The sequence below is a fragment of the Larus michahellis genome, chromosome 9 (assembly GCF_964199755.1).
Source record: "Larus michahellis chromosome 9, bLarMic1.1, whole genome shotgun sequence".
Classification (NCBI taxonomy): Eukaryota; Metazoa; Chordata; class Aves; order Charadriiformes; family Laridae; genus Larus; species Larus michahellis.
This window is the reverse complement of record NC_133904.1, coordinates 4752297-4770807: the sequence shown is the minus strand read 5'-3', so window position 1 is coordinate 4770807 and position 18511 is coordinate 4752297. Positions and strand designations below refer to the sequence as shown.

At 45.2% G+C, this 18511-nt stretch overlaps 1 protein-coding gene across 2 annotated transcripts in view; it reads right to left on the bottom strand.

The window, feature by feature from the left end:
* The window catches only part of IGF1R (insulin like growth factor 1 receptor), a 190122-nt gene extending 177312 nt beyond the window's left edge, over positions 1–12810 (bottom strand). For both annotated transcript variants that reach the window (XM_074601120.1, XM_074601121.1), the window contains exons 1-2: positions 12754–12810; positions 11692–11814 (exon numbers count right to left, since the gene is read on the bottom strand). In XM_074601120.1, the coding sequence (XP_074457221.1) occupies positions 11692–11785 (94 nt within the window). In that variant the 5' untranslated portion in view covers positions 11786–11814; positions 12754–12810. The remainder of the gene's footprint in view (positions 1–11691; positions 11815–12753) is intronic.
* Between the last annotated feature and the right edge of the window lie 5701 nt (positions 12811–18511).

Sequence of the window (18511 nt, the reverse complement as noted above, 5' to 3'; positions counted from 1 at the left end):
TAGCTCCACACTTCCATAAACGCAGTTGCTCCTGAATAATGAAGAGAAATCCTGTGGAACGAACGAACAACCAACATCACAGCACATCCTCGTAGGGACGCCAAACGATGCTCAAGCCACCTCAACTTTTGTTTTATTCTAACTCCATGTGATACCAGGTAATCTTAACAGTCGCCTGTGAAGATCTGGGGTTTATTTTTAGTGTAACATACTATCTCCTTATCAGCCAAGCTGATTCCAACACCCCCACCCTCATACTTCTGCTAAGAGTACAGTCTTTGAACGCCTGACAACACACAGCTTCCTGGTGAAAGTGCCTTCACCTGGATGGCAGAGTCACACGAGCATCTCAAATCACATCAGGGTTCTAAAAACAAGTCCTTTAACCACTCCTCAAGGGTAGCATTTCTCTGTTTTTTCACAAATGGGGAGGGAAATACAAACACCCGGAGGAGGAATACAATTTCTTCCCAACCCTTGCATACTGTCAGCTTCTGAAGCACGAGATGTGATCACTCCCTATTTTAGCATGCATGACTACCAATGTCGTTGCTCACAAAAATTATCCGGTCCCTTTTTAAAATCCAGTTACAGAATTTAACTTCAGGCTTTTCTACCAAACTAGTGGATGGACAGAGGTGAATGCACTGATAACACCATCTTGCTATGATGCTTTATTTGCTGATCATAAAAAAAGAAGACCCCTGCTTTCAATTCGTATTTGTCAAATCAGTATTTAAACAAAACCAAATCTGGAAAGAAAAACAAATGTGAACACAACTGTGCAGCATTACGATACAACATCTGATTCACACATTCCAATTCTCTCGCCCTCAAACATTGCGATGTCTTGCGGACAAATTTAAAAATAAAATCACTGATATCAACTACAAAAACATCAAGAAAATCCTCAGACAATGTCGGCTTAGCCAGTGGAATATGTAATTCTTGTCTTCATACTATCACTTTCTTTCATGAAAAATACTGGAAATATCTTTTTGCCAGGTTAACCAACTTTGACTTCAATCTTGCTGACATTTCTTAAGTATAGCTGAATAATTCCATTCATATGCAAATGGTACAATAAGCCGTGAGTAGCAGCAGTTGCAGAGACGCCCTCACAGAGATGAGCATTTACTCTGCCCAAGTCTAATCTGCAGTGACATATCTGAAATGAAACAAGGCCCAAAAGGTACAGCCCCAACAATTTACCCAAGGCATATTTTCAGCCTGGATGTTGTTTTTTCTTTTACTTTGTTGGATATTTTTAAATATTAAAGAGATGAAAGAATCAAGAACCGAGATTGCATCTGTTGCCATCAAAATTTAACCACAGTCCATGTATTTATACAGTGGAATCTCCAAAATAACACTGCATCTGTTAAGATGACAGTGTTTTTCCATGGGCTGTGTTGTGTTATAGCAGTTACTCCAAAGCTATTGCTTTTGAAGTGCTGATTGCAATCCACCCCGAATTCTTTTTGTAATCTTCCTCAAATGTACTGAATTGTAAAGCCGTTGTTTCTCAGTATGGCTTGGGAACAACAAAACCCTAATACATCTCATCAGTGGGCATTTGGCACTAAAGCCTTACAGCTAACTCAACATGTTTACTTAACAATGAACTACCAAAAGAGATACACAAAACACAAACCATGTAAAAACAATGTCCAGCAGAAACACATGTGAAATGAAGTCCAGAACCACTGCCACATACACACGCACACTCAAATGCATTTCTCTGTCTGTGCCTTATTTCTGTAGGATAACAACTGAAGCAACTTGAAAGGACCTTTGTTCATTCACTGGTAACGCTGGCCACATTTTAGAACCACAACCCATCGAAGCATATACAAGCTTGGATTTTAAAAGGGACTCATAACCTAATTTAAGTATTAAACACATATTACACGCCTCCTGATGAGACACAATATCAATGAAAATATTTGTCCACGTAGTCAGTCTACTCAATGTGACAAAAACACAAACATTGTATTAGCACACACACACAAAAAAAGGAAACAGACAAACAATCAAAACCTTCAGTCACTCCCAGACAAGACCCAGGCAGGCTCAAACGAAGCCAAGTCTCAAGTTTGGATCAACAAATGTGCTTTTCTTAAACTCTGTTTTTGCTCTTTTGTAGAGTAACAACAGCACAGACTCAACGTCCATCATGGGTGTAAGTCACTGGAAGAGCTGCAAGGAAATACCAACATAACTTATTAAAACATCCCCACATCCGCGGTGCATGAGCAACAGGACTAACAGACCCTTTGACTTTTGGCAACCTCCTCCACACAGAAATGGTCATAGGTCGTACTGGTTTGCAACCTTCTTTCCCCTAGTCTCAGAACCTCTGGGATCCAAGGAACAGGAGCAAGGCACACACAAAACCAGCAACTTAAATGCTTATCTTGACACAGATGGATGTTCATTCCCTCCATACTTCCCAGGAAGTTTGCAAGGGACCAAAATGCACATCCATCTCAAAAAAAAAAAGCTTCATCCACAATAAACTGAAAGAAGATGTTAACTACAATCAATACAGAACCACAAGCTGCTTCCACCTGCTGGGGATACAGAACAGAGAGAAGCAGCAGCTAGGAATCCCACCATGGCAGCCAGACACCATCACGATTCCAGTGGGCTCCCTGCTCCATCCCAGTGGGTCTGTGAACTCTTAACACAGTTTGTGCCATCATCATGTTAAGTGCCTCTCTTAACACTGGTTCTCAGCTAAAAGAAAAGTAGAGCCACCTGAAAGCTTAAGAACAATCCACACTATTTAACTCCATCAGTATTTTGGAGAACAAACCAAATCCCCAGTGGGATACATGAAATTTGACTAGAGAAGACAACAGTAACAATTTAACTACACATCAAAACCCCCAGGAGAAAGAAACAAAAACACCACAATAAAAGGAATTTCTGCACCGGCAAAGAGCACAGGGGATGAGACAAACAAGGTATTTCCATTGCAATTTCAACTCTAACACTACAGCCAAATGTTAGTCTAAGATCAGCTGAGCAGCGCAAATACGTGTTTGTTCCTACAGTGCAGTGCCAGTGCTTTCACTCCTCCCACGAGGTGACCACAATGGGCTTTTTAAGCCTTTCAAGGTACAAACTACTCTCACGCAGAAGGACCCAAGGGGAGGTGACAGGAATGGCAAGGAAGCAAAACATACTATTTGTAAAAGGACAAAACGTGAAGACGACTCTAAACTGAAGCCAATGCAAATAATGAGGAAACGACCCCAGTGAGATCCAGGGATAAAGCCCTTCCTAAATCCAAGCCAATTCTCTTTTTAAAGTTTGGTTATAAACTGTTTCCAGGAGCAGCTGCCACCAGACCTTGCTCCAAAATGCTGTACCCATTTGATTAAGACTTAAGATTTGAACTATCCATCTCTATAAGACAACCTTCCACTTTCAGAAAAACTTCTGATTATTTCTGAGGGCTGCTCTATCACACGTCATTTTAGGGTTTTTTCTACACCATAAACTATTTGCTTCTCAAACATAATGAGCTGCCTGTCTACAAATCAGGAAAACCAGCCCTGTGTCAATTTATGTTTGGGGAAGATGGTTTTGCTTCCCAGAGATCTGGAATTCTCTTTCCCCACCAATAACCTTTTTCAAACACAACAGTTCAGCTCTTGCAAAGTTTTTCTGTGCATACAGATCAAAAAGACTTCTCAGGCCGAGCACCATGATCTATAAGCAAACCAGATACAGCATCCCACTAAGTCTAAGGGAAAACCTATCACCTTACTAAAACTCCTCTTACAAACCCACAGGAACACTAACAAAAAAAGAGTAAATAAAACAGTGTGATGCTATGCTAAGCTTACGAACTCACAGCTACCAGCAGACTCTTTCAACTGCTATGCTTATAGAAGTTTCATCCCACTAACACCCTCCACGTTTCAGTAGAAACGTGTATATAACTAAATACCAAGTGAGCACCTTAGTCCCCCCTGCCACTTCATCTCATCTGTCTTACATAAGAACTGCCACTACAACACAGTTTGAAGATAATGATGTACTCCATACTTCAGAATCACACATTCAGCTGCAGCTACCTACTGTATTCCAGTAGTAACAAATGGAAGAGATACTTCAAAGAGCACATTATCCCAGCTCTAATTTATGCATGTTCCCTCTTACCATCAAGCCATTTATTTTAAACCTGTCAGATATACTTGTAATGTAGCATCATGAATAATTTAAAAAGTAATCTGTATAAACCAAGTTTATAAACTTAACAGCAGGTACAGTACCTTTCATTCAAGCAGACTGCTCTCTGATAAAGTACAAGGGATCTTTGACTACTTCAGTATGTATTCATTTCATGCATTCTGAATTTCAAAAAATTCTTCTCTCCTGCCTCCAATCAAACCTTTTGCTATTTGAACAGTATTGTACAAGCAGCTGACGTAAATGAGTAGTGTACTAATTTGTGAATCATTCGTGTTGAAGAAAAAGAACTATAAGCTTCTGGAAACAATCAGTAAAAATGACCCACCACCCATTCAACAGCAGGAAGAAACACACTTTTGTAAAGTTTGCCTCTATCATTAGGAACTCTCATATTCTCTGCGTTTGCCTGATATTGTCACATTTTGACACTGCCCTCCTCCACACAAAGAAAGGATGTTCACCAAAGAACTCCAAAAAAAGCCCACCTGTTAAGGGAAAGTGTTTTGATCAGAGTTGATGCTCACACTTCCAAGTAAACAGAGCTATCTTTACAGCATGTAATGGCACCAATAAGAGGTGTGCAGATAACACTCGGCCTGACTGGTCGCACAGCTATTTCAATACTATGTGCCTCACTGGCAACACATGCCAAACAAACTCATTAGGTCATTGGACTTGCCTGAAACACACATCTTCACAAACCAAGTATTCACAAATGCAGGACACACTCCTATTTTATATACTATTACAGTAAAGCATATACATGTGCAGTTCACCTATGCCCTGCTTAAAAAGTTTCTTATTTGTATAAGGTACACATTTTTGTAAGTCAACAGCATAGCACGAAGTTCTTAAAGTATAACCTGGTTGGCACTTCTCTTCAGCGACAATCTTACCATAAATTATTGCTCCAAGGTATTATTAAAATAACTTTGTGTTGCTACAAAAGCATACATTTGCTGTTTCTACCAAAATATTTACTAAGCGGATTTGTGCCTCTAGAGGAATAACCGTAGTACTTTATTGGGGTGTGAGGTCCCTTCTCACTGGGCAGGTCAAAAACAGTCTCCTTGAAAAAACTATCTGGGGAGTCACTGAAACATATAGACGCTTACTTCTGCTCATATCACCAAGTTTACCAAGAAAGGAATAGAGTAACAGGACATATACACACCTGGATATTCAAAAATTAATAAATAAATAAAATTATATGACATTAAAGCTTACAAGCCATATGCAAATCAATCTGTAAATGCAGAAATAACAATTCTGCTTTTCAGCACATTTTAAATAACTCTGTGCCACAACAGCAACTTCTTGGATATCAACATCGAAGAAGTTAATTGGTGTCTTGAAAGATATCCTAAGGGAACTGCTCATATTTAGCATTTGCAAAGGTTAAGAAGAAAAACTTTCAGTGATAAATGCAAGTTAAACCTTCACAACACAGCACCATGCTAACACCAGTTTTGCCAGAACATATCTCCTTAATTAATGAATAAGCCAAACTATTATCAAACTTACTTAGCAAAAATAAGTCCTGCCTAAAAGAACTACAGTCTATTTTTGAATTTAAGGACTTGGTACAGCTCTATTTGCAGAGCACAGAAATATATGAATGAACACTGTATGTTGCTAATCATTTGCCCATCCTCAAAGTTTGTCTCAAAGACAAATATAGTACTACAGAAATCAGTCCAGATTGTACCTGTCATGACTGGCTAAGAGGGAAAAAAAAAACAACCCAAAAAAACCACACACAAGACAAACTGGCTAACAACCGCCAAATGCGTCTTCATCAACTGCTGTTTGTTGAGTTCTGCTTTTGTACAATAAAAAAAAATTTGAAACTACTCTTTTTAAAGTGGCTTTCATAAATCATAAAAACTAATCCAACTAACCTACACAAAGAGGCTGTCTATACAATTTACAGTGATAGAAAAATTATACATGTCAAATATATCAAAATACTTAAAACAGTATTTCTACCTTTCAAACACATCATTGCATTCCTGAAGTCTTTCTGAACGCAGAACTCTTAAAAGCAGCATGATCCATTACCACCTAAGCCCAGAAACCTTAAAAGCTCAACTTTGTCAGAAAGATTGGAAATAAACTGAAACTACAAATCTGCAACAGCTTTAATTATGAGACTCTCGAGACAATTACTCAAACTGCTGCTTTTTTTAAAATTTAGTAACATACACAATAGTTTTCAATAACAAACTGCAGCTTACCCATTCCTATGTGCGCACTCACACATATAAATAAGAAACAGCTGCTACTTGATAACATCACAAAGCATTTCCAAATGTGAAAGCTTTACACTAAAATCCAAATAAGAATGTATTTCGTTTCATAAACCAAAGTTTAAAGAACTTTTTCAGAAAGTTGCCATTGCTTCCCGGTCATCAACTTTTCAAGAAAGGAAAATCATGCTCATGAAGTTATTAATTTAACTGCAGATAATCTAGATAAAAGCTCTAATTTTTTTTAAAAAACAATTTAATTCATTACATTTTGTAAGTTATGAACTTTAGGGCCATTACAGATGATGAGCTAGATAAGTTGTTTTCTGTGTGGGATCATAAAGTTAACATCCACTGTGAGAAAAACAGGTTTCCTGCATATATTATTTCCTCTCTCTCTCAAAGTTCAGGACCATAAACAAACTTCTTTACACTGAAGTTTGCGGTAGCTCACAATTCACACAGATGGAATATACACACAATATAATTAATCACTTAACAAAACTGCCTCTTCTGGTCTCACTGAGTTAATAGTTACAGTGATCACTGGTAAAATCTACCTCAGCATAAAAAGAAAAAAATAATAATTATTGGGAAAGAGGGGAAAAAAAGCTTCAGTTAAACATGAATTGAAATTGTCCTTTAAAGCTCATAGTTTCAGTGCTGAAATGTATTTTAATTCTAAATATTAGATGCTTAAAAAAAAGAAATAAAAATTTCCCTCACTGAAGACATTCTCCTCCAAGATTTTCTTAGTAAATGCCAGATTAGCAGAAAATTAAACAGATTTGAAACAACTTTTCCCAAGGTAACATATACTGATAGAATTTAATTATTTACCAACAAAGACAGATTCAAAAATAATCACATAGAAAGTCCTCAACACTAGATTCTGCGTGTATATTTCAAGATGAAAACAATTTTAGTGTCACTGGAGTTGTGCTTTTACTATACTCTAGAATTAGTGTGAAGGAACAACTGGTCAGGGAAAAGCTGACATAAAAATTAACATGAGTTTATCAAATTTCTCTATTAAATCAAATAAACCACGCTGTCTGTTGCACTGAAGTTACACTATTTGATCTGTCTTCTCGTTCTCTGCAGCCCCTTCCTTTCCTCACTTCTTACCACATACTTAAGAACTAAGTTAAATTTCGTTCACTTTACACAAAGAGTATTTCTCTCTCTCAAATCTTGGTTCGGCACTGAAACTTCTAACACTCATCTTTCCACACCCATTCCTCTGCTCTCTCACGTTCTCAACACATTTTGCCTGATATTAGCTAAGTCACTACCATTTCCTAACCCTTTCAGTTTCTGAGTCACACAAGCCTTTGCTCCAGTTCTGGTATGGAAACGCTTTGAAAGTGCAATCTAACACAATCAAAAAAACTCAAAGTACTGCTTGGCTCACCGCTCCTTCCCATGGACTCCAATCCCCGTCACTCCCTGAACATTTCCCTCCTCTCCTCTTTCTGGTGAACCCGACTGACACCAATTCCTTCAACGCTCTGGCATTTTCTATTCACAACCTCAATTAGAGGAGGAATTATCCAACTCCCATTTAACAACATTCACTAACCACTAGGTGTATATGAAAACGCTGATGTGAAAGCTAGGCGTGTATAACGCTGACACTCAGGAGGTCATGAGGGTATTTACTAAGCAACCTGCGAGAGAGATTAAACACACACAGCATGAGCTACTGTTTATTAACATCAGAAACATAAAATATAGCCTGGATAGACAAACAAAAGCTCAGAGCGAACATGAACATATCCATCAAGGTATCTATCAGTCTGTCTGAAGTATCACCAGACCTGAAAACATTATTTTTATTCTAAATGTTTAACCCATTCCCTTCTAGACATTCCCTCTGTAAATGTACACAAGGATGAAAATCAAAACCCTGTCGTGCTCAAGGTAGAAAAAGGAAGAAAACACAGTGTTTACGCTTAAACCCACCGCCAGGATGAAGCATTCTCCAACAGTTGTAGCTCTGCACATCAAATGCACTGTTACACCAGCACATACTTAACGAAGAGTCTTTTTATTTTTATTTCCGTGCTGCTCTAACAAGATCTCAGGAAATTCTCTGAATTTTTTAATGACTGTTTTTGAATCAGAAGCTTTCCACTGAAGCTACCTGCATTTTTAAGAGGTTTCTGTCATATAACCACGAACAGATTTTATATAATTTAGCATTAAAGGGACGGGTCTCTCCCCTCCTGTTGTAACTCCTTTGTATTCCTATTTAGGAATGCCTTGCTTGTTTGACCGAAAATGGAAGTGCCTTTTAGCTGTGACACAGTATATATGAAAAACAAATAAAAATTAAGATTAATCTTCCTTCCACTATTGTGGAGAGAGAGAAGAATATGAAGAGATGCAAAACATCTGCTCTGGAGATCATTTTTCCCCCTAACAGCAAAATTCTTTCAGCAATAACTCGTGAAAACAAAGGCTATTAAACTGTAAACTACAAAGGCGATCGATTAGAGGCAGTATTCAGCTAAGACAAGTTTTTCAGGCTATCTTCCCATATTTAAATGCCTAGATCTTCTTCAGAAGAAGATATTTCATTTGGGAGGTTCTTAATTGGGTCATTTTAACTAAGTGCAACCGCAAACACTTCAGAGGAGTGCAACTTAAAATCCTAACATACTGTCCTGCCTTATTTTACTGACAGAGCTGGGCAGGCATTTTTATTTGAAGATGTTCTGTACCAGGTAAGGCAAGAAAAAAATAATTTTAAGCGTGTATCCTAGCAGTTTATGGGTATGCTAGACCTTCCCCCTCCTCTCCTGTTCTGTTTCTCCAAGTTACTCGATCCTTTGTAAGCCCTTCCCTGGAGACGGGCACTGGGATTTTGTTTTTAAACTTAAAGATTAATCTTCCTTCTCGAAAACCTAAACTTTTGGCTCTAGCCAAAAAGTTAAACTCATAGATGTAAGACTGCGGCTCTCCAGCCCTAGCTGGCCCTGCCACTACCATGCAAAAGCCTAAGTTGGGCCTTAATTTGCAAGGAGTTAATTGGCATTCACCAGCTAATGAAACACAGTATTACTCAACATGCATTACAGACTCCATCTCTGCGCTTCTTGCTCACATTTTGATTTTGTTGTAGTTAGCCTCATTGTCAGTGCATCCAAAGAACTTCCCTTTCTTCTCAACCTGAAACTACTACTTTTAGAAAAAGCCTTTCTAGCTCCTAAATTCTTTCCCTTTACATTTAAAATGGGAGAAAATTGATCTATCCGTTCCTTCCCTCCAACAAAGCACATCTTTTTCAAAGTGACAGGCACACAACTACAGCTCAAGGAGTATGTTGAAAAAAAAAAAAAACCACAGCAGAAGAAATTACAAGCATCAAGACGCAGTAAAGAAACATCCCTGTTTCTGCAGATGCCGAAGGAGAGGGAGCCGTTTTTAAAATGGTTGGGCTCCAAGGCATATTTACCATCTCCCTACCTACAGGGACGCTCCAGAAAACAAGGGAAGGCTAATTTCATGCAAGAGATCCTCAATCCAGCATGAACCCGACATACCAGAAGAAAACCGATCAGCGCCGGGATTAATATGGTGATGATTGCAGCCTAATCAATCGCAGCGCCAAGCCGTCCCTGCCCCCTTTATTTCCCCCTGCGCCCGAAGGGGGCGGGCACTGCAACATAACCGCAGGTTTGAAACGCACAATAACAAAAGTCGGGGCTTTTGCAACTCCCGAAGAACGCGGACGGACAGACAGAGCGATGGGCGGACGATAAGCGGCGGGAGGGACCCGGGCAGCCCGGTGCGCCGGGGACCCGGCGGGTCGGTCCCGCGCGACGAACCGCGTTGTTGCCGGAGCAGCCCCCGCACGGGCGGGGGAAGCCGCTCGCAGCTGCCGAGCCCACGGCACAAAAACCTTCACGCTGGGTGCAACATTATTTTCATTCTAAATGCAGCTGCTTGAGGAACAACAACAACAAAAAAAAATCACCTTTAGGGATATAGCCCATCCAGCCATCAAACGTTTCTATTTACGCACAAACGTAAAGAATCAACCTAAAAAAACACCAACCAACCAGCAAGACTGCGACCTTTAGATTGCGGGATGCCACCGTGATTCTGCACCCCGAGCAGAGCGAGTGAAACCCTTCCTAGGCAGTAAAGCGGCAATAAACGCCAAAGCGCTTTATTTCCAGGAATTCCTCCTTCGCTACGGCAGGTTACTGCACACAGACGCTCAATATTGACAAAGATGAAGCTCTTTCCCGGGCTGCAAGTGTTTACTACGCAGCTCGCAGCCCTGGCTGCGGAGGTCCAAACACGGCGGCGGGCCCCGGGGGGGGTCAGGAGTACGCGGGTCAGGTGAGGGAAACACAAAGGAGGGGACGGGCGGGCATGGCGGCCCCCTCCTCCGGGCTGGGGGCTGCGGCTCTGCCCGCCCCGTGTGTAACAGCGGGCAGCCGCCCCCGGGAGAAAGGAGGGAGGGATGGAGGCGTGCGGCCCCGCGTCGTTAAACGTGTCGGGGGAGCAGACGCGTTAACTGGAGGGAAAACACGCAGGTTCCCCACGAGCAGGGGCGAAACCCGCGCACCGCGGCGGGAAACGGCGTCCAGCCCCGGGAGGCCCTTACACCCCCCACGGGAGCCCCCTCACACACAGGGAACCCCTCACGCACACCGGTAGCCGCGGAGCTCCTCGCACAGAGGCGCCCCCTCACACACACCCCAGGAGCCCCAAAGCCCCTCATGCACAGGGACCCCCGGGAGACCCCTCACAGACACACGCCCCGGGGAGCCCCTCACCGAACCCCTCACACTCACACAGGGAGCCAGCCCCTCACACACCCCCGTGAGCCCCCTCACAGACACACCACACACCCCCCTGGAAGCCCCACACGCTCACACACCGGGGAGCCCCGGGAGCTCCCTCACACACAGGGACCCCCTCACGCACACACCGGGAAGCCCCCTCACACAACCACACCGCACACGCCGGGGAGCCCCATCACAGACACACACCCCTGGGACCCCCTCACCGACCTTTTCACACACATTCACACGGGGAACCCCCTCGCTCCCCTTTCTTCCCCCCGCCAAACACGCACCGGTAGCCGCCGTCCCGGCACCCCCCTCACAGGCCGCCCCTCACACCCGCACCGGGAGCCCCTCCGCGGCTCCCTCACACGCCCCGGGGCGCCCCTGCCGACACCCCCACCCCCCCGCCGGCCGACTCGCACCGTACTCACTTTCCCCATTTGTTGGCCACAGACAAAGTGCGGCGAAGACGAGCAGAAACCCCCAGACGACGGCGAGGGACCCTCCTCCAGCGCCAGACTTCATTCCTCTTTTTTTAATTGGACTAAATCCCCCTTTCCGAAAAAAAAAAAAAAAAAGTCCAAAATTGTTCGCTTTCTTTTCTCTCTCCGTCCTCTAAAAATAACGAAGGAGGCAAAAGGCAGACGAGAAGCGGGGCCGGATAAATAAATCCACGTTGCCTCAAGAAATGGAAAAAAAAAAAAAAAAACACACACAAGACCCTTCGGACTGGCAAACCGGAGGGTTTTTGAGGTCCCTGGGTGTTGATCTTCCGGAGCAACCACACCACACCAAAAATACACAAGATATTCAAGATGTATTAACGGCAACAACAACAAGGCATGAAAGCCCCGGGGCGACGCTGTCTCCGGCGGGGCGGGCTCCGGGGCGGCGGGGCGGGGGTCGCCGCCGTCTCCCCCTCAGCGCTGGCTGCAGTGGTACATGGTGCACAGGAGCCGCAAACATGAGGCACATCGGGGCTGGCAGTCCGCATCTTCAACCTCCATTTTCAAACACCGCACACGGGAGGGAACGCGCACACAACACACACACACAAAAAAAACCGTGAGGGCTGCGGGGGGGTGGGGGGGGTGAGGGGTGGGAAGGAGGGGGGGGCGCGACCCAGACAATCTTATTACAAAACAACAACAGCTTCTCGCCGTCCCTCCGCCGGGGGACGGGGCTACCCTGGCGGGATCCCCCCGGCTCCTCTCCCCGCTCAGCGAGGAGGGAGGAAGAAGGAAGGAAAAAAACCAACAAAACCCAAAAAAACAAAACACCCCACGCACAACCACCACCCACACTACCACAAGTCCGGCTAGCTGCAGAGACTCGAAATGCGGAATTTGGAACGAAAATGAATTAAAAAGGCTTTCCCCCCCCCCTCCCCTCCTACTCCTCCTCTTCCTCTCCTCGGCGCCGCTGCCACAGGCTCCTTCTCCCAAAAAAAAAAAAAAAAAAAAAGAAAAAAAAGAAAAATCCAGGACACACACACAAAGCAGCAGCAGGGCGAGCGGAGCGGCTCAGCACCCCGCCTCCTCCCCCCGCAGCTCTCCTCCTCGCATCCCTCCCAGCCGCCTTGCCATCGCGCCGGGGGCGGGAAGGGGGGGGGGGGGGGGAAGGACGACGACAACGACAACAACAACAACAACAACAACAACAACAACAAAAACCACCCAGCGAATTTGTAAATCCTTTTCCTTTTTTTTTTTTCCTCCCTTCCTTTTTTCCCTCCTCCTCTGGGTGTGCGCGCGCTGCAAACCTTCCCCTCGCGCTGCCCAGCCCAAGGAAGGGGGAGGGGGAGCCGGGAAGGGGGGGGGCGGGTTGTGTGTGTGTGTGAGAGCGAGCGAGCTGGGGGGGCGGCGGGAGCGGAGGGGGGGGGGGGACGAGGAAGGCGATCCGGTTTGCTGAAGGTCAAAGCCCAGGAGCTTGTTGCGAAGGGTCTATAATTCCTCCGGGGAGGCGGGAGGGGGGGGGAAGGGTCTGCCGCTCCTCCCAATTAATTCGCCGCCCGCTTGCAGCAGAGTTTGCAGCGCGCTGCTGCCGCGTCTCCCCCCTTTATCTTTATCCTTCTCCTCCTCCTCCTCCGCGCTGGCTCCCTTTGCACGACGGAGAGTGAACGCTGGTAAACAACAGCCTCGGCGTCGCTCCGCCGCCGCCGCTTCTCCTCTCTGCGGCCGCACGGGGACGGGGCTCGCGCCCGCCCTCTCCCGCGCGCGCGCGGCCTCTCTCGCACGGCGGCGCGCGCTCACTTCCCCCGCGCGCGCTCCCCTCGCCCAGGCGGCGGCGGCGGCGGCAGCGGCGCGCGCGGAGGCGGCGGCGGCGGCGGGGCGCGAGGCAAAAGCCGGAGCGGCGGCGCGCGGAGCGGAGTGGGGCGGCTGCGGGCGCGCGGGGCTGTGGGGCCGGGCCGAGCCTCTGCCGCCGCTGCTCCGGCCTCTGCCGCCTCCCCGAGCCTCTGCCGCTGCGTCGGGCCTCTGCCGGTGCTCGGGACTCTGCCGGCGCCGCCGCTGCTCCGGCGCCTACCGGGGAAGCGGGGGAAGGAGGCGGCGGCGGAGCCCTGGCGGCCGCACCGAGCATCCTGCGGGGCGCAGGCGGAGAGCGCAGACAGCAAACCCGTCTCACGGAAACACTGCTGTGTTCTTCAGAAATGACAAAAAATATATATATAAAAAGGAAAGGACCGAGTTAGGAGGAAAGAGAAAAGGAGGAGAAACACATAGCTCTGGTTTTCACATCTTCCATGTGTTTGTTTACTGCATTTAATGGCAGTCGCCCCTCTGGGCTGAGCTGGGGATGCAGCTCAGGCAGGAGCAAGGGCCAGGGAGGCCAAGGCTTGGCTCACCTGAGGGGACAGACAAGGCTGGGACGCGTCCTGCTCCATGCTCACCATCCACTGAACGCCCCAAAATCGTCTGTTCCCTGAGCCTTTCTCCACCGTTTGCTCATCTCCGGCATCGACATTGTATGCCCAGGCCCCAAATGGGGAGAGACGGGATTAGTTGAAGTGGAAAAGGTTCGGGCTTTTTGGAATCAGAAAACGTGGGCCGTGTTCCCGCTGTTTCCCCAAAGCTGGTAGTAGCCATGCTGCATGGCATATGGGTGTCCTGAGTAATCACAGATTTGTTGCGATACTTTGGCATGGGGAGATAGCGAAATTATGCTGAAGAATAAGAAAGCAGACATCTGTGAGCATTAGCCATAGTCTAGTAAAAAAAAAAAGCTACATTAAGAAATATTCAAATGTCACATTATTAACACAAATGTCAAAATTAAGTTTTCATGTCTAAACCTAAATTCTTCTTGAACATCTTGTACTACAATAGTCTCAGTTACGTTACTACATCATTCTCCACAACCTTATACGTGTTTTTCTTCTAGTTTCTCCATCCGCTTCTATACCATTTGCTGTGCCGGAATGGCCTACTGTTGTCTTAGTTACATGTTAGCTCTCATACCCCTTAGGAAAGATGAAAAGGCTTTATTCTGCGTCACAGAAATTAGGGGGGAAATCTTCCCTGAGTATGACGGGGCAGAAGTGCCACGCCTGCATGCACGTCCAGGACTGTGGCAACAACTCCAAGCTCGTGTGCGTCCCCATTTGGGTGCTGGCACAAGCCTCTCGAGATTCAGTGCAAGAGAATTGCGCATTTTTGTATGAAACTGTCCTGGACTGCCACGCGTGTGTCTTCCATAGTTTTTATCAACTGTGCACAGGCTTTCCCCGCTTCAGTTAAATTAGCCCAGAAAGGTCTTCGTGTCCAGTAAATGTTTACTATTGGTTGGTACAGCTGTGCCTGCTACTACTGCCGGATACTGAGCAGAACAAGCGTCCTCTCTGTGCGTATTGTGGCATTGATGCAGCATAAATTGGAAGGGGTTATTTACAAATTAATGTATTGTTGTGTAAAGACAGAGCTGAAGTGGGAGCTGGGCGTCTACCATTTATCATTCTGCTGTCATAAAGAACTTTTTTTATTATAAAATAGCCTTTCTTTCATTACTTTGACGAATAGGGCAAGTCATGGACAAGCACGTTGTGGTGGATGCCGGACAAGCAGAGAACAAAAAGATGTGCTGTGCCCCCAAAGAGCTTACAGTCTCATAGAAACACAGTCCTATAGGGGTCGTAACATTGTTTCTGGAATCTGTCAGATTCTTTTAAAAGGAAAAAAAAAAATGATAATAACAGCATAGTGTTGAACTGGTGGCGTTCGCAGTGTTCTCCATCCTCCTGAGCTGCCAATGTGAAATTCATAATTAGGAATTATTTGGCTGGATTCCACCAGGACATCTTTACCTTGTATTCCATGGAGATGCATGGGAAGAAGCCCTTTTTCTGTGACCACTGAGATGCCCATAGCTCTGTACTCGTAAGAGGCTGAGAGCTCTGCCCAGTGTTTGGCTTTCCTTACCCTCTCATGTGTTCGGCAGCTTTCAGTGCCAGCCATGCACATACACACGCTCAACTTCAGTGCACACCTTTAATCAGATTCTGCTCCTGTATGTTGGCATCTTTCTCCAAGAGTGGTCCTCTTATTTTCAGCGGAAATATTTAAGTCAGGATTTTTCAACGTGTACAACCACAGCATGGTCATATCTTTGATGAAAACCTCAAGGAAACTGTACTACATGCACATGTGCAAAATTAAAGAGTTTTAATTTGGACAAATTAAAGGTAATTTTCATGGTAATGTGCAAAGGTGCTTCATGATGAAATCTCTTTGCTTGTCAACACTGTTTGCCTCTGTTTTTATCTATAGACCTGCACAAAGGAGGTCGATATGAATGGTGAGAAGTTTTTATTTACTGGGAACCCAGATCTGGCATCCTACGTCTGAACACCACTCAGATCCTAAAAGCAGCTTGAATAGCTTAAGCCTTTCCTTGGATTGAGAAGGGATTAAAAATATTTTGCTGGAACTTCATCACAAGAAAGCACAACCGACTGGGTATAAAAATACCCAATCCAAAAGGGAAACATTTCAGCAAGTGGATTAAATGAGGTAGTCAAAATGCAAAAATCCTGTAGATCGTCATCTCCCCAAGTCCATCTGAACACATCAAGGGTGTGTTAGGAGAAGGCTTCCCAAGTTGTGGCCGTTTGCAATCTTTGCTGAGATTTGCTGAAAACATCCCTCCATTTTTTCCTAACTTGTTTATTTTGCCAGGTCATTCTGCCACCAACTTAGACCTCGTCTCCACTTTTTCAGCCGGCTGTCTCTTGCCCAGCAGCTCAGCTATAAACTGTAGCAGTCGCTGTTCTTTTGTCATTGCCCAGCAGTTCACTGGGGTCCCAATCCTTGGCAATGTCTTCTACATGAGGCCACTAAAATAAAACATTTTAAAAATAAGGTACACACCATGCATATCGTGCATCTAGATCTGTGCAAAGTTTTCCCCTCATTTCTTTTTGCACATAAAGTCTAAACTATGATTTTCAATAGTGTAAGAAATCATTTTGCCATGACTGGATTTTCCCTTATGGTAGAAAATTACTTTCTTCTCTGTCCCGTTGGTTCTACAATGATTCTTCCTCTCCCTTTGCACTGGGCTGCATGCATCCCCTTTTTCCGTTGCTGGTTTATGGTCCTTGAGATAGACAGATGGACAGAAAGAAACACATGAATACACACACACACATTTTACCCTCTAGAGTGTGATGCCGAATGCCACCAGCATACCTGCGTCCTCTTCAAAATGCCGCTTAAGTGGAAAATTCAGGAAGTGTGGCAGTAGGGATGAAACAACGCGGTTAAAACAGCCACTGACCCCGGTCTCTCAAAACATGTATCTGCCCAAGGCAAATATCCTAATACTCAGCCATATTTTAATTTTAACAGCAGCCTTACCGCTGCTTTCTGGGGCCACCTCTGGGGAGAAAGAGGCCTCACTATTTTCCCTGCCCCAGTGCTCATACTCCGCATAGGCTTGACTAGACTTTATTTTGGCTTCTGCAACACTTTCAGGGCAGACTGACCTCTTTACCAGACGCTAGCTTGTCATAACCTTTAAGCATCTGAACATTTTGTATTACCAGCGTAAGGGAGTAGTTGAAATTTATTCTCCTGCCTTCTCCAACCGTGTCAGCTCCCCAGGACGAAGGTCAGCCGTCGCAGAGCATTGCCTGGGTCTGCTTGAGGTGCTGCTCCTCCAAAGGTCTCGGCAGCTCCATGCGTGGCCTCTGCCAGGCTCCCAGCGGCAGAGAGCACCCACCACGGCCACCTCCTCTTCTGCAGGGGCTCCTGGTGTTGCCAGATCACCTTGTCCAGGCTCTGTTTCAGGCTGAACGTTTTTGTTGTAGGTAGATGTGGGTAGCGTGCTGGGTAGGAATTATGTCTGGGCGACGTAATACATCTTTTACACAACTTGGGTGTGATTTGTATACCTGAAGGACACATACATGGACATGGCTCCTTTTTCCCCAAAATCTCCACTGATAAACTGCGTTTTACAGGCTCATAACAAGCTCTTCGATGTTAGGCAAAATGTGGCTTGCCCATTTTTTAACGTTTGCCACTTTTTGCTCTGCTGTGAATTGCATCCCATGCCAATGACCTTCACGGGCTGCAGGAAAGTGCTCTGTCTCCTCTTGGCAAGGGGACAGGAGCACAGCGCACAGTCAGGTGGACACCGGGTGGGCAGGTTGCCGTCAACTCCTCTGCAGTGGTCGAGGTGTCTGTAGAGCCTCTCCGTCCACCGGCCGTCTTTTCTTTCCCAGATCTGAAGCGTTGGGCAGGGTTTGGGCAGAAGTAACCACCTCGCTGTATCAGCGAGAGGGCTGAGCAGAATCCCTGCAGCTGCAGGAGACCAACTTCTTAAGAGAAATGGAGGGGGAAAAAAAATTAAAACAGACATGTATGAGGTGTGCGAGGCTTAAATACCAGAGTACTAATCAGATAGACCCAAATGAAGTACACTTCTTTGGCTCTGAGTGATTTCTAATTCTCCTGGCCCTAATACTACTGCAAACAGTGGCTCAAAATTGGTGCCTTCTGGAGCAAATAAAAAGAAGAAAGGAAGGAAGGGTATTGTTTATTACTTCTTTCCCACACACGTCCCTCCTTCAAACAAAGTATGCAGTTACATGGACAATTTAGGGGCAGAAGCTGAGCAGGAATAACTATAAAATTCATGTTTTAATAACAACAACAATAATAAGCACACAACAGCATTTATAACCTTAGTTACAGGCCTGAGATACCATATCCATAGCAACTGCCGCAAGCGGTGAATGCCATATATTTAGAGTTC